Consider the following 14,714-nt stretch of genomic DNA (forward strand, 5'->3'; position numbering starts at 1 on the left):
TCTGTTTAGCTAAGGCAGGATGCAGTAATAAGAGACAGTTGCTGAAAATAGGCCTAACAGGAGTAAATGCTGCATGTCTATGAGCATGTGTGTGTGGGCATCTTATTTAAATGACTAGGGCTGAGGTTGGGGAGAGCAATGTAACTCTTGAACAATACAATTCCATTCCATACAGCTGGATTACCAGATAATTTGTAAGATAATTACCTTGCTTCAAACAAATTCAATAAAACAATTGTAATACCATTTGATAGTTACAAAAAATTCAACCTCTCAAAATATGCAGAAAGGAGATCAAATGTAACAAAACGTGTTATGACTTATAAGTTTTCTAACTTAAGTTTGGTGAAAAAAAACCAGAAGTAAACAATTAAATGGTCAGTAGGGAATGAAAAAGAACGATACTCCCAATTTATCTTAATATCTATTTCTTACCTCCTCAAGACGCAGTCAGTGGCTTCCCTGAAATATGATATTGGGATCAGTGATACCACAACAAGTAGAAATACCCTTGATTTAACCTCTGGTCTTTGCTAATCTAAAGCAGGTCAGTAATAGGGCCATGACTTTTTGCCTTAAACAACCTGACCTCCGCACTCCTGATTTATACCAGAAAGTGCATATATAGATGTCAGGTGATGTTAGGATCAGGTTATGATATACTCTGCAGCCATGCAGGCTGCTAAAATTTACCAGATGGCTTTAGGTGTGAAGAACAGTTACTTAGACAGGGAAGGATTGAATTATACAGGAGCATGAGGCCACGTTCCTGTAAGGAGATCGGGGACAAAGTTGAGTATGGTAGCCATTACAAAAGAGAAAGTGCTAGAAAAAATTGATAAATCTCCTGGCCCTGATGGGCTACATCCTAGAGTTCTGAGGGAGGTGGCTGAGGAAATAGCAGAGGTTCTGACTGTAATCTTTCAAAAATCACTGGAGTCAGGGAAAGTCCCAGATGATTGGAAAATCGCTGTTGTAGCCCTCTTGTTCAAGAAAGGATCAAGACAAAAGACAGAAAATTATAGATCGGTTAGCCTAACCTCGGTTGTAGGTAAAATTCTAGAATCCATCTTGAAGGATGAGATTTCTAAATTCTTGGAAGTGCAGGGTCAGATTAGAACAAGTCAGCATGGATTTAGTAACCATGATTCGGAGATGCCGGTGTTGGACTGGGATGTACAAAGTTAAAAATCACACAACACCAGGTTATAGTCCAACAGGTTTAATTGGAAGCACACTAGCTTTCAGAGCGACCGTCACTCCGAAAGCTAGTGTGCTTCCAATTAAACCTGTTGGACTATAACCTGGTATTGTGTGATTTTTAACTCTGGATTTAGTAAGGGCAGGTCGTGCCTGACAAACCTGTTTGAATTTTTGGAAGAGGTAAAAAGTAGGTTAGACCATGGAAACCTAGTGGATGTAATCTATCTAGACTTTCAAAAGGCCTTTGATAAGGTGCCTCTTGATAGGGAGGCTGCTGAGTAAGGTGAGGGCCCATGGTGCTATTGGCATGCATTGAGGATCAGCTGTCTGACAGAAGGCAGAGAGTCGGGATAAAAGGTTCTTTTTCAAAATGGCAGCCAGTGACTAGTGGTGTCCTGCAGGGTTCAGTATTGGGTCCGCAGCTATTCACTTCATATATTAATGACCTGGATAAAGTGACCGGGGGCATTCTGGTGAAGTTTGCAGATGATATGAAATTAGGTGGGCAGGCAGATAGTTCTGAGGAGGTGGAGAGGCAATTTAGGAGAGTCATTCAGGAAATGGCTGATGAAATTCAACATGAGCAAATGCGAGGTCTTGCACTTTGGAAAAAAGAATACAAGCATGGACCATTTTCTAAACGGTGAGAAAATTCATAAAGCCAAAGTACAAAGGGATCTGGGAGTGTTAGTCCAGGATTCTCTGAACGTTAACTTGTAGGTTGAGTCTGTGATTGAGTCTGTGATTATATCTCAAGAGGGTTGAATATAAAAGCAGTGATGTGCTTCTGAGACTTTATAAAGCTTTAGTTAGGCCCCACTCAGAATATGGTGTCCAATTTTAAGCCCCACACCTCAGGAAAGACATACTGGCACTGGAGCATGTCCAGCGGAGATTCACACGGATGATCCCTGGAATGGTAGGTCTAACATATGATTTACAGCTGAGGATCCTGGGATTGTATTCATTAGAGTTTAGAAGGTTGAAGGGAGATCTAATAAAAACTTACAAGATAATGCATGCATTTGAAAGGGTGGACGCTGGGAATTTGTTTCTGTTAGATGGGGAGACTAGGACTGTGGGCACAACTTTAGAATTAGAGGGGGTCAATTTAGAATGAAAATGAGGAGACATTTCTTTAGCTAGAGAGTGGTGGGCCTGTGGAATTATTGCCACGGAGCGCAGTGAAGGCCGGGATGTTAAATGTCTTCAAGGCCGAGATTGATAAATTCTTGATCTTGCAAGGAATTAAGGGCTACGGGGAGAGTGTAGGTAAGTGGAGTTGAAATGCCTATCAGCCACGATTAAATGGCAGAGTGGACTCGATGGGCCGAATGGCCTTACTTCCACTCTTGTGTCTTATGGTCTTATGCTTCTGAAGGAGAACAACAAAGAGAGAAAATTGAGGGTGTTGAAGAATCAGTTTCTGAATTTAAAAAAAATAGTAAATTAAATTTGGACAGAATTTCCAGAGTAAATGGTGAATTATAAAAGGGAAAGTTTATCGTTGTGTGACTGAAAAAGATTGCATGCTGGATTGAGGATGAGCGGGATGAGCTGTTCATCTGCTTTATGATAGATTATTTGCCATGATCTTCTGTTATTTGATCAGCATCCTGTAATCGGATTACAGTTGGGTCAAATTACTATCTGTGTTCACACAATCTTAGCTGGTACACTCAAGCCAGTCAAGTGGTTATGAATAAGCCTGCATTGGTTACATTTACCTCATGGTAAAAACAATGACTGCAGATGCTGGAAACCAGATTCTGGATTAGTGGTGCTGGAAGAGCACAGCAGTTCAGGCAGCATCCAAGGAACTTCGAAATCGACGTTTCGGGCAAAAGCCCTTCATCAGGAAGTCCTTTTGCCCGAAACGTCGATTTCGAAGCTCCTTGGATGCTGCCTGAACTGCTGTGCTCTTCCAGCACCACTAATCCAGAATACATTTACCTTATGTCATAGTGTACAGGATTTGATCATTTAGTTCATGCACTGTGTACGACAGTCAAATTACATTAGCCTCATTCATGTGGTTCTTCCAGCAACACGTGTTCTTTCAGAATGCTTTATTCATTTGGTATTCTGTTCATTCAATAGTTGTGGCAGTAAAAAATCTTTGTTAATAGCTTCCACTGTGAATTGAAACTTTACTATAACTCATTTTAAAAGGACATGAAATGGGCTCATATCCACAAATTTCTACAACCAGAACAGCAGCAACAATTTGCACAAAAAATGTGCCTTTAATGTCACAAAATTGGAATAATTAGCGAATGCAGCTTAACATGTGGCTGCGAGACTGGTGCAGGAGGGAGGGCTTCAGGTACCTAGACCATTGGGATACCTTCTGGAGAAGGTGGGACCTGTTCATGAAGGATGGGTTGCACCTGAATTGGAGGGGCACAAATGTCCTGGGTGGGAGATTTGCTCGTGTGATTCAGGAGAGTTTAAACTAGATTGGCAGGAGGGTGGGAATCAGAGCCACATGTCTCAGAGGGGGACAGTTGCAGTTGTTGCGAATGATGCACGCATTTATTCCTCTGAGACATGTAAGAAGGGATAAGATTAAGGAACCTTGGATGACGAGAACAGAGGAGCTTCTCATCAAAAGGAAGAAGGCAGCTTATGTATGGGGGATTGAACACAGCTTTAGAGGATTACAGGCTTGCTAGAAAGGAGCTCAGAAATGGACTGAGGAGAGCCAGGAGGGGGTACGAAAAAGGCTTGGCAGGAAGGATTAGAGAGAACCCAAAAGCATTTTACTCACACATGAGGAATAAGAGAATGATCAGGGAGAAGGTAGGGCTGATCAGGGATAGCGGAGGGAACTTGTGCATGGAGTCTGAGCAAATAGGGGAAGCTCTAAATGAGTTTGTTGCTTTGGTTTGCACTGAGGAAAGGGAACTTGTTGTGAATGACAACTTTGAGGAGCTAGGATACAGTCTTGATCAGATCAAGATTGATGAAGCTGATGTGCTGGAAATTTTGGAAAACATTAAGATTGATAAGTCCCCAGGGCCAGACCAGATTTCCCAGGCTGTTCCGGGAAACGAGAAAGGAGGTTGCTAAGCTGCTGGCGAGGATATTTGCCTCCTCACTCTCCATAGGAGTCATACCGGAGGATTGGAAGGAGGCGAATGTTGTTCCTCTTTTCAAGAAGGGTAATAGGGAAATTCCTGGCAATTACAGAGCAGTCAGTCTTAAGTCTGTGGTCAGCAACGTTTTGGAAAGAATTCCGAGGGCTAGGATTTATGACTATTTGGCAAAGCATAGCGTGATTAAAGGCTGTCAACATGGCTTTGTGGGGCAGGTCATGCCTCACAAATCTTACTAAGTTCTTCAAGAAGGTGACAAGACAGGTCGATGAAGGTTGAGCAGTGGGTGTGGTGTATGTGGACTTCAGCAAGGCATTTGATAGGGTTCCCCATGGTAGGCTCATTCATAAAGTCAGGAAGTATGGGATACAGGGAGATTTGGCTATCTGGATTCAGAATTGGCTGGCTGACAGAAGGCAGAGAGTGGTTGTAGATGGGAAGTATTCTGCCTGGAGGTCAGTGTTGAGTGGGGTCCCGCAGGGCTCTGTTCTTGGGCCTCTGCTCTTTATAGTTTTTACAAATGACTTGGACGAGGAGGTTGAGGGGTGGGTTAGTAAATTTGCAGATGACACAAAGGTTGGAGGTGCTGACGATAGTATCGAGGGCTATTGCAGGCTGCAGCGCAACATAGACAGGATGCAGAGCTGAGCTGAGAAATGGCAGATGGAGTTCAACCTGGATAAATACGAAGTGATGCATTTTGGAAGATCGAACTCGAATGCTGAATATAGGATTAAAGACAGGATTCTTGGCAGTGTGGAGGAACAGAGGGATCTGGGTGTGCAAGTACATAGATCCCTCAAAGTTGCCACCCCAGTGGATAGGGTTGTTAAGAAAGCATATGGTGTTTTGGCTTTCATTAACAGGGGGATTGAATTTAAGAGCCACAAAGTTTTGCTACAGGTGAGACCACACTTAGAATATTGTGTCCAGTTCTGGTCGAGCTACTATAGGAAAGATACAGAGACTTTGGAGAAAATGCAAAGAAGGTTTACCAGGAAGCCGCCTGGACTGGAGGGCTTGTCTTATGAAGAAAGGTTGAAAAAGCTCGGATTTTTCTCTCTGGAGAGAAGGAGGAAGAGAGGAGACCTGATCGAGGTATACAAGGAAATGAGTGGCATAGATAGAGTCAATATCCAGAGACTTTTCCCCAGGGCAAGATTGACTGGTACGAGAGGGTCATAGTTTTAAGATATTAGGGGAAAGGTTTAGTGGAGATGTCAGAGGTAGGTTCTTTACACAAAGAGTTGTGAATGCATGGAATGCGTTGCCAGATATGGTGGTGGAAGCGAAGTCATTGGTGACATTTAAGCGACTGCTGGACAGGCACATGGAGAGCAATGAGTTGAGGGGTGCGTAGATAAAGTTATTATATTTCACATTAGGATTAAACCTCGGCACAACATTTTGGGCCATTGTGCTGTACTTTTCTATGTTCTATGTTCTAAATGTCTAATTGCGCTGGACAGAGGGATAAAGAAAACATCTTAAGCCAAACACACATTGTTTGACCTTGACCTTGGTCAAACAATGTGGGTAGTAAGATATTAAAGAAGGAAAAGCAGGGGGAAAATTGGAAGAGGTTGGGGTTAGGTTTGGGGAAGGGAGTGAGACAACAGCAACAGAACTTGGCCAACAGTGCGCTAAAAGAGGCAAATAAGATTACAGTCATATGTGACCGGAGTCAGGGCAATACAGGGCATACAGGGTAATGCAGGAGGGCCAGGACAAAGGAATAGGGAAGACAACAGAGGAATTTAAACTCAAGGATGCAGCATGGTGGTCTGTTGGTGTCAGGGTGATGATAAACTAGGGGTTGGTTTGGAATGGGATTATGTTCAACAGAGAACTGGAGGAACTGATGTTCAAGGACAATAACAAATGGGAGACCAGCCAGAATCACCATGACACAAACTTTAATTGTCAGCTTGTGTTTAAAATCATTCCAGCCCTAGCTTCCCATCTCTCTGACATTCTTCATTCCCGACAAATGTCTCTCCTTGTACTTTCTATTCCTCTGACTCTTGTCATTTGAGCCCATATTCTAACCCACTGTTGGTGCCTGCACACTCTGCTGCTGAGTCAGGACAGCATTGAACCAAATGTGTCAGATTTAATCATTCATGACAAATTCAGCAACACATCGGCTTTGGTGAGCTGGAGATGGGTGACATATGGCTTTTGTGATAAAGAGGATATGGAATCAAAAGTTCAGTTTGGGATGAAACAGGATGTGAGGCTGCAAAGAGTCTGAAATGTCTGGCTGAGGAGAGACAGGCAATGACCAAGGAGTCTGTGGTGGGACCATACTCAACAGCTCCTGTCTTCTCAACATTTAGCTGGAGTAAATAAACAGTTCATTCCAGACAACTATAACAAGGATACAAACAGGATAAAGCTGCCCCTATTCTGCCTCATGAAGATGTAAAAACGTCAGCCTCAAAAGAACTCTGTGAATCTCCTCACCTTTTTTCATGTGGTTATCTCCAGTAAGTCTGACAAATTAGTGGTTCTGAGTAAATCATAGACATTTTCTGTTTTGCAGAGTCACATACTCCAGGAGCATTAATTATACTAAGTCTTTACACCTAGAAGCTGGGAATCTTGACAGAAAGATCCCACTATTATCTGCACAAAATGTGTTCAAAATCAGCTGGCACCTGTGGAAGTAGCACAAAGCTTATTCTCAGAATAATTCCCTTGAAGCGTTGTTGCTCCTGGTCTACCATGAACAATAATTCAAAGAATTGAATAAACTGACCACAAACAAACCCTCTGTACTCTATTGATATCAATGTATTTTTTGGTGAAAATACTGGTGACACGGCTAATGGTGAGGAGAATGATCAGGCAAACTCACAGATGAATGGCTTGACACTGCTGTGGATGTGCTTGTGTTGCTTGAGACCTGAGGAAGTGGCGAATGTCTTTCCACATTCTGGACAGGCGTGGGCCCGAGCACCAACATGCTGTGAGCGAATGTGTCTCTGCAGATTGCTGGGGTCTGTAAAAACCTGCTGGGGAATAGTAAAGAAATCTGATGCAGGGAGGTGAAGCAAACGATGTCTTCAATTTATGCACATCAATGTTCAGGTTTTTATACTAACATGGAGCTCTGTTTCTGAATACAGCAATTTAGTTTAACACCAACTTTGAATTGGCTTTACCTTCATTTTGTGCTTAGCAGGTTCTCCTTCTCCCATCTGGTACTGTGCCAACGTATGATCCAGAATCAGTACGGTAAGAATAATTTGTAATTTCTTTAAAATGTCTTAGGTATCTCTAATTACTTTGAAGAATATTTTACAAAGACCTAAGTTTTCATAAATTATAATTTTCCTGGATAAAAATATTTAACCGTATGATCTGTTGACTTGGCCTGGAAGCAATACCAACGAGGAGGCAGTTAACATCTGAAGGTCATGTTGCTGGTGAAAAGACCCGGAGGTAGAAGGCAATCTGCATACAGATACAAGAGTCCTTGGTGGTAATATATGAGCAGACTGAAAATTGCCAAAATTTTGGAAACATGTGTGCATAGATTGGAGATGCTAAACAGCTGGGGGTTTTATCTGAAGTGGCCAAACCATGAACGAAAATGTTACTGGTTGGTCAGTTGAAAAGGAACTTTGGACAGCTACACTATCAAGAGTGTTGTGACCAAGGGAAAAAGAGTTCATGAAAGTGTATTTTGTTGATATTAATCTCACTCTTGAGTTTCAAAGGTCTCAGTCATTTTTGAACAGATCTCCTAACTTTTCCAATGGGAATAAAGACAAGCAGTTGGTGGAACAACACAGATATAAAATGCCATTAATCCTCAAAGAGAATTTTTGTGATTGTATATGATATATCTTTGTGTCATTGATTACTTAAAGTGAATATTACCCTTTCAAGCAGCATTTGAAGTAGCATTGTTTGTTAATTTATTTTAATTTACTGTACTTCTGATTCATGTTAAAGCAAAATTTACAAACACAAATCTTTTTGGCAATTTCTTCATTTGTGGATCCTTCAGTAAAATGGGTTATTTTGATTTACAGTTTTGCTGTAGAGATCATAGCACAATGTATGGGACCAGGAATCCATAGTTTAACAATGGTCATTTATATATTTATATCAGTTGGCACTTTATGTACTGATCTGCAAATACACCAAAATGAAGTTAATTTTGAAGTGTAAAATTTAATATAATTAGTAAACATACATTTAAATGTATAATAGAAAAGATTGACTGCAATATCTAATCTACCTTAATATGAGGGTTGAATACACACTGCCAGTAGGTAAAGTCACAACCTGTAGGGTTGTGACTATGTGCATTGCCCCCTACTGGCTTAGCAGAATTTTCTCTATGATTTCATTCTATAGTAGCCCACTAAATTAAGGTCAGGATTTTATTTTTAAAATATCTACAAGTTAACATATACTTCGGCATAAATTGAAGGATTTCTAACACAGATCTTACAGCATTTAAATTTGTCAGAACATTTTGATCGTCTATGACATTATAAACCAGGTGAAAGCAACCAATTTTACATTCCTCTGTTTCCTTTAAGAGAAATAAAAATACAAGTGATTTGAAACAGGCTGATAATTTGATATTACCCAATTTACACTATTTCACAATTTTCTTTGGATGCTGAAGTCACTGAAAAAAACACTTCATTTTTAGATAGTAAAATTGTTTTACTTTTAAAGCTATTTTTAATGTTTTTGCAAACATTTTAAGATTGCAAATGGATACCAAAATGTCAAATTCATATTTGGAATCCAATTCTGGCTGGAACTTAATCTTGCTACAATTACATTCCTTCTTTCTTTCAGAACTTGGCATTCTTTGTGAACTTCTCATACTTTTTTACCCCAACCTGGTACCAGTGAGAAAAGTAAAGCAAGTGAAACCCGTCACCATACCTTGGCGCAGTTTTCACACTCGTAGTGCTTGCCGCTGTCATGTGACATTTGGTGTCGAATAAGATTTGATTTCCAATTGAAGGCTTTTGGGCACTGGTCACACTTATATTCTCGCTCCTCTGTGTGAGTCAACAGGTGTCTGTCCAAGCTGTAGAATCAGAAGTAGAGAGCTCATCAACCAATTTCTCTGTAGCAGAGGCACATATTACTACTGACTGACATTTCTGCACTGAGTACCAGCATGTGAATGAGCTTTTATCTCAACATCTTTCTCAGAGTAAAATGAAGCACTGGTATTATAGAATTATCAAACATGTTTGTCAATGAAGGAGGCCACTCAGCTCATCATGTTTGGACTGGGAAAGAAGGAACAACCCAGCATGATACCAACTTTCTGCATTAATCCATTAGGTTGCAGGTCATAGCTCATCAAGTAGTCATTCAAGTAGTTTTTTTTTAATGTGATGAGGTTAAAAACTGTCTTGTCATCTCCTCCTTCAAACTAATGCAACAGGGGGTTGGGAGCCTGAATCGTAGTTCCAATGTAAAGGAGGTTAAATCTAGTGAGGTCAGATATAGGTTTACAAGGTCACGAGAGGGCACTGGCAATCAGGGTGTTGGTTTGAAATGTGTGTACTTCAATGCCAGGAGCATCCGGAATAAGGTGGGTGAACTTGCAGCTTGGGTTGTTACCTGGGATTTCGATGTTGTGGCCATTTCAGAGACATGGCTAGAGGAGGGACAGGAATGGTTATTGCAGATTCCGGGATTTAGATGTTTCAGTAAGAACAGAGAAGATGGTAAAAGAGGGAGAGTGTGGCATTGTTAATCAAGGATGGTATTGCAGCAGCTGAGAGAACGTTTGAGGACTCATCCATTGAGATAGTTTGGGCTGAGGTTAGAAACAGGAAAGGAGAGTTTGAGAGTTTTCTATAGACCTCCAAATTGTTCCAAGGATGTACAGGAAAGGATAGCAAAGATGATTCTTGAAAGGAGCGAGAGTAACAGTAGTTGTTATGGGGGTCTTTAACTTCCCCAATATTGACTGGGAATACTATAGTTCAAGTAGTTGAGATGGGTCAATTTTTGTCCAATGTATGCAGGAGGGTTTTCTGACACAGTATGTGGACAGGCCAACAAGGGGCGATGCCATATTGGATTTGGTACTGGGCAATGAACCTGGCCAGGTGTTAGATTTAGAGGTACGTGAGCATTTTGACAATAGTGAGCACAATCAGGTTATGTTTACAATGGTAATGGGCAGGGATAGGTACATACCACAGGGGAAGAGGTATAACTGGGGGAAAGGCAATTGTGATGCGATTAGGCAAGATTTAAGATGCATAGGATGGGGAAGCAAACTGCAGGGGATGGACACATATGAAATGTGGAGCTTATTCAAGGAACAGCTACTGCGGGTCCTTGATAAGTATATACCTCTCAGGCAGGGAGGTAGTTGTCTAGAGAGGGAGCCATGGTTTACTAAAGAGGTTGAGGCCCTTGTCAAGGGGAAGAAGAAGGCTTATGTTAGGATGAGGCGTGAAGGCTCAGTTAGGGGGCCTGGAGAGTTATAGGTTAGCCAGAAAAGATCTAAAGAGAGGGCAAAGAAGTGCCAGGAGGGGACATGAGAAGTTGTTGGCAGATAAGATCAAGGAAAACCCTAAGGCCTTCTATAGGTATGTCAGGAATAAAAGAATGACTAGAGTAAGATTAGGGCCAATCAAAGATAGGAGTGTGTGGAAGCTGAGGACATAAGGGAAGTGCTTAATGAATACTTTTCGTCAGTATTCACATTGGAAAAGGACAATGTTAGTGAGATTATGGAGATAAAGGCTACTAAATTAGATGGGATTGCGGTTGACAACGAGGAGATTTTAACAATTTTGGAAGATCTGAAAATAGATAAGACCCTTGGGTCAGATGGGATTTATCCTTGGAATCTTTGAGTAGCCAGGGAGGAGATTTCAGAGCCTTTGGCTTCGATCTTAATGTCATCATTGTCTACAGGGATAGTGCCAAAAGTTTGAAGGTAGCAAACGTTGTTCCTGTGTTTAAGAAGGGGAGTCGAGACAAACCTAGTAATTATAGCCCATGAGCCTTATTTCGGTTGTGGGTAAGGTGTTGGAAAAGGTTATGAGATGGGATCTATAATCATCTGGAAAGGAATAATTTGATTAGAGATAGTCAATAGGGTTTTGTGAAAGATAGGTTGTGCCTAACTAACCTTATTGAGTTCTTTGAGAATGTGACGAAACAGGTGGATGAAGGTAAAGCGGTGTATATGGACTTCAGTAAGGCGTTTGATAAGGTTCCACACGGTAGACTATTGCAGAAAATACAGAGTTTCAGGATTGAAGGTGATTTAGCGATTTGGATCAGAAATTGAGTAGCTGAAAGAAGAAAGAGGGTGGTGGTTAATGAGAAATGTTCATCCTGGAGCTCAGTTCCTAGCGGTGAGCCGCAAGGATCTGTTTTGGGGCCACTGCTGTTTGTCATTTTTATAAATGATCTGGATGTGGGCGTACAGATGGGTTAGTAAATTTATGGATGACACCAAGGTAGTCAGAGTTGTACTGAAGGATGTTGTGGGTTACAGAGGGACATGGATATGATGCAGAGCTGGGCGGAGAAGTTGCAATTGCACTTTAATGTGGAAAAGTGTGAGGTAGTTCACTTTGGAAGAAATAACATGAATGCGGAGTACTGGGCTAATGGTAAAATTCTTGGCAGTGTAGATGAACAGAGGGATCTCGGTGTCTCGGTGCATAAATCCCTGAAAGTTGCCACCCAGGTTGATAGGATTGTTAAGAAGACACATAGTGTGTTGGCATTTATTGGTAGGGGATTGAGTTTTGGAGCCACGAGGTCATGTTTCAGTTATACAAGAGACTGGTAAGGCGCACCTGGAGAATTGTGTGCAGTTCTGGTCACCACATTATTGGAAGGATGTGGAAAGGCTTCAGAGGAGATTTACTAAGATGATGCCTGGTGTGGAGGGAAGGTCTTAAGAGGAAAGGCTGTTTTCATTGGAGAGAAGAAGGTTGAGAGGTGACTTAATTGAGACGTAAAAGCTAATCAGAGGGTTAGATAGGGTGGACAGTGAGAGCTCTTTTCCTCAGATGTTGAAGGCTAACACAAGGGGACATAGCTTAAATCGAGGGGTGATAGATTTAGATTAGATTACTTACAGTGTGGAAACAGGCCATTCGGCCCAACAAGTCCACACCGACCCGCCAAAGCGTAACCCACCCATTCTCCTACATTTACCCCTTTACCTAACACTACGGGCAATTTAGCATGGCCAATTCACCTGACCTGCACATCTTTGGACTGTGGGAGGAAACCGGAGCACCCGGAGGAAACCCACACAGACACGGGGAGAATGTGCAAACTCCACACAGTCAGTCGCCTGAGGCAGGAATTGAACTCGGCTCCCTGACGCTGTGAGGCAGCAGTGCTAACCCCTGAGCCACCGTGCCAATATTAGGACAGATATTAGGGGTAGTTTCTTTACTCAGAGAGTTGTAGGGGTGGGGAATGGCCTGCCTGCAACAGTATAAACTTGCTGAAATTAAGGGCACTTAAATGGGCATTGGATATACATATGGATAATAATGGAATGGTGTAGATTAGATGGGCATCAGATTATTTTCACAGGTCGGCGCAACATCGAGGGCCTAAGGGCCTTTACTGCGCTGTAACATTCTATGTTCTATATTCTAATCTTTCAAACAACTACATTGAATCTATTTTCCCAGGACTTCATCTTTCTTCCCTCTTTACTCTCTTTCAGTTCCTTATAATTTGATAAGGATCAAGTAATTCACCCCCTCAGGTCTGCACTCTTCACAGGAAATAACCACGGTCTTTCAACCTTTCTACAAGGCTGAAATTTTAATACTCGCCTAAATTAAACTGTAAAGGTGTTGGAAATATTCAGCAGATCTGGCAGCATCGACAGAGGAAAGAACAGAGATAATATTACAGGGTGTGATTGACTTACTAATCTCTTTTTTGGCATAATCGCAACTTGCCTCTAATGCAGCAACCAGTCTTCACACAGTACTCAAGTGGTGGTCAAATTGTGTTGAGCAGAGCTTTCGAAAAATCTCCCAAAAAATTAAATGGTTAAAAGCAGACTCTCAATTCTTTACCCCTTAAATTGTCCAATGGACCCTCACAGCCTCCATTATTATCACCAACTGAGAATTTAGAGAGTGCAATGATTGAAGGAAGTTATTCTATTGTGGAGGGCTTCAAAACAGACTTCATCTTGCCCTCATCTACTGCTCTGGCCTGTGACTTATTCAAAGAACAAAGAAAATTGACAGCCCAGGAACAGGCCCTTCGGCCCTCCAAGTCTGAGCCGATCCAAATGCACTGTCTAAACCTGTCGGTCAATTCCTAAGCATCTGTATCCCTCTGCTCCCCATCTGCTCATGCATCTGTCCAGACGCATCTTAAATGAATCTACCGTGCCTGTCTCTACCACCTCTGCTGGCAACGCGTTCCAAACGCCCACCACCCTCTGTGTGAAGTACTTACCGCATGTATCCCCTTTAAAGTTTCCACCTCTCATTTTGAAAGCATGACCTCTCGTTATTGAATCCTTCACCCTGGGAAAAAGCTTGTCTCTATCCACACTGTCTATACCCTTCATGATTTTGTAAACCTTAATCAGGGCTCCCCTCAATTTCCTTTTTTCTAATAAAAATAAATCTAACCTACTCAACCTCTCCTCATAGCTAGCACCTTCCATACCAGGCAACATCCTCATAAACCTTCTCTGCACCCTCTCCAAAGCGTCCACATCCTTTTGGTAATGTGGCACTCAGAACTGTACACAGTATTCTAAATGCGGCCAAATCAATGTCTTGTACGATTTTAACATGACTTGCCAGCTCTTATACTCAATACACTATCCAATGAAGACTAGCATACCACGTGCCTTCTTGACCACCCTATCTGTCTGTGCAGCAAATGTCAGGGTACAATGGACCTGAACTCCCAGATCTCTCTGCTCATCAACTTTTCCCAAGGCTCTTCCATTACTATATAGTTCGCTGTAGAATTAGACTTCCCAAAATATATCACCTCACATTTGTCTGGATTGAACTCCATCTGCCACTTCTCTGCCCAACTCTCCAGTCTATCTATATTTTCCTGTATTGTCTGACAGTCCCTTATGCTTTCTGCTACTCCACCAATCTTCGTGTCATCTGCAAACTTGCTGATCATACCAACAGTGCCCTCTTCCAGATCATTTATGTATATCACAAACAACAGTGGCCCCAACATTGATCCCTGTGGAACATCACTGGTCACCTTTCTCCATTTCAAGAAACTCCCTTCAACTACTACTCTCTGTCTCCTGTTGCTCAACCAGTTCTTTATCCACATCGCTAGAATAGCCTGCACACAATGTGACTTCACTTTCTCCATTCATCTACCATGGGGATCCTTATCAAACACCTTACTAAAGTCCATTCATATGAC

The 14,714-nt window shown here is 41.8% G+C and overlaps 1 protein-coding gene across 11 annotated transcripts in view; it reads right to left on the reverse strand.

Moving 5' to 3' along the window:
• The window catches only part of mecom (MDS1 and EVI1 complex locus), a 1,207,227-nt gene that overhangs the window by 159,515 nt on the left and 1,032,998 nt on the right, over window positions 1-14,714 (reverse strand). For 8 of the 11 annotated variants that reach the window (XM_043702879.2, XM_043702878.2, XM_043702874.2 and 5 more), the window contains 2 exons: window positions 9,219-9,366; window positions 7,162-7,318 (listed from right to left, as the gene is read on the reverse strand). In XM_043702879.2, coding sequence (XP_043558814.1) covers window positions 7,162-7,318; window positions 9,219-9,366 — 305 coding nt within the window. The remainder of the gene's footprint in view (window positions 1-7,161; window positions 7,319-9,218; window positions 9,367-14,714) is intronic. The other 3 variants (XM_043702880.2, XM_043702877.2, XM_043702876.2) reach the window with 1 other exon arrangement.

The sequence above is a fragment of the Chiloscyllium plagiosum genome, unplaced genomic scaffold, assembly GCF_037043375.1.
Source record: "Chiloscyllium plagiosum isolate Xiang-an unplaced genomic scaffold, Cpla_swu_hap1 HiC_scaffold_13, whole genome shotgun sequence".
NCBI lineage: Eukaryota > Metazoa > Chordata > Chondrichthyes > Orectolobiformes > Hemiscylliidae > Chiloscyllium > Chiloscyllium plagiosum.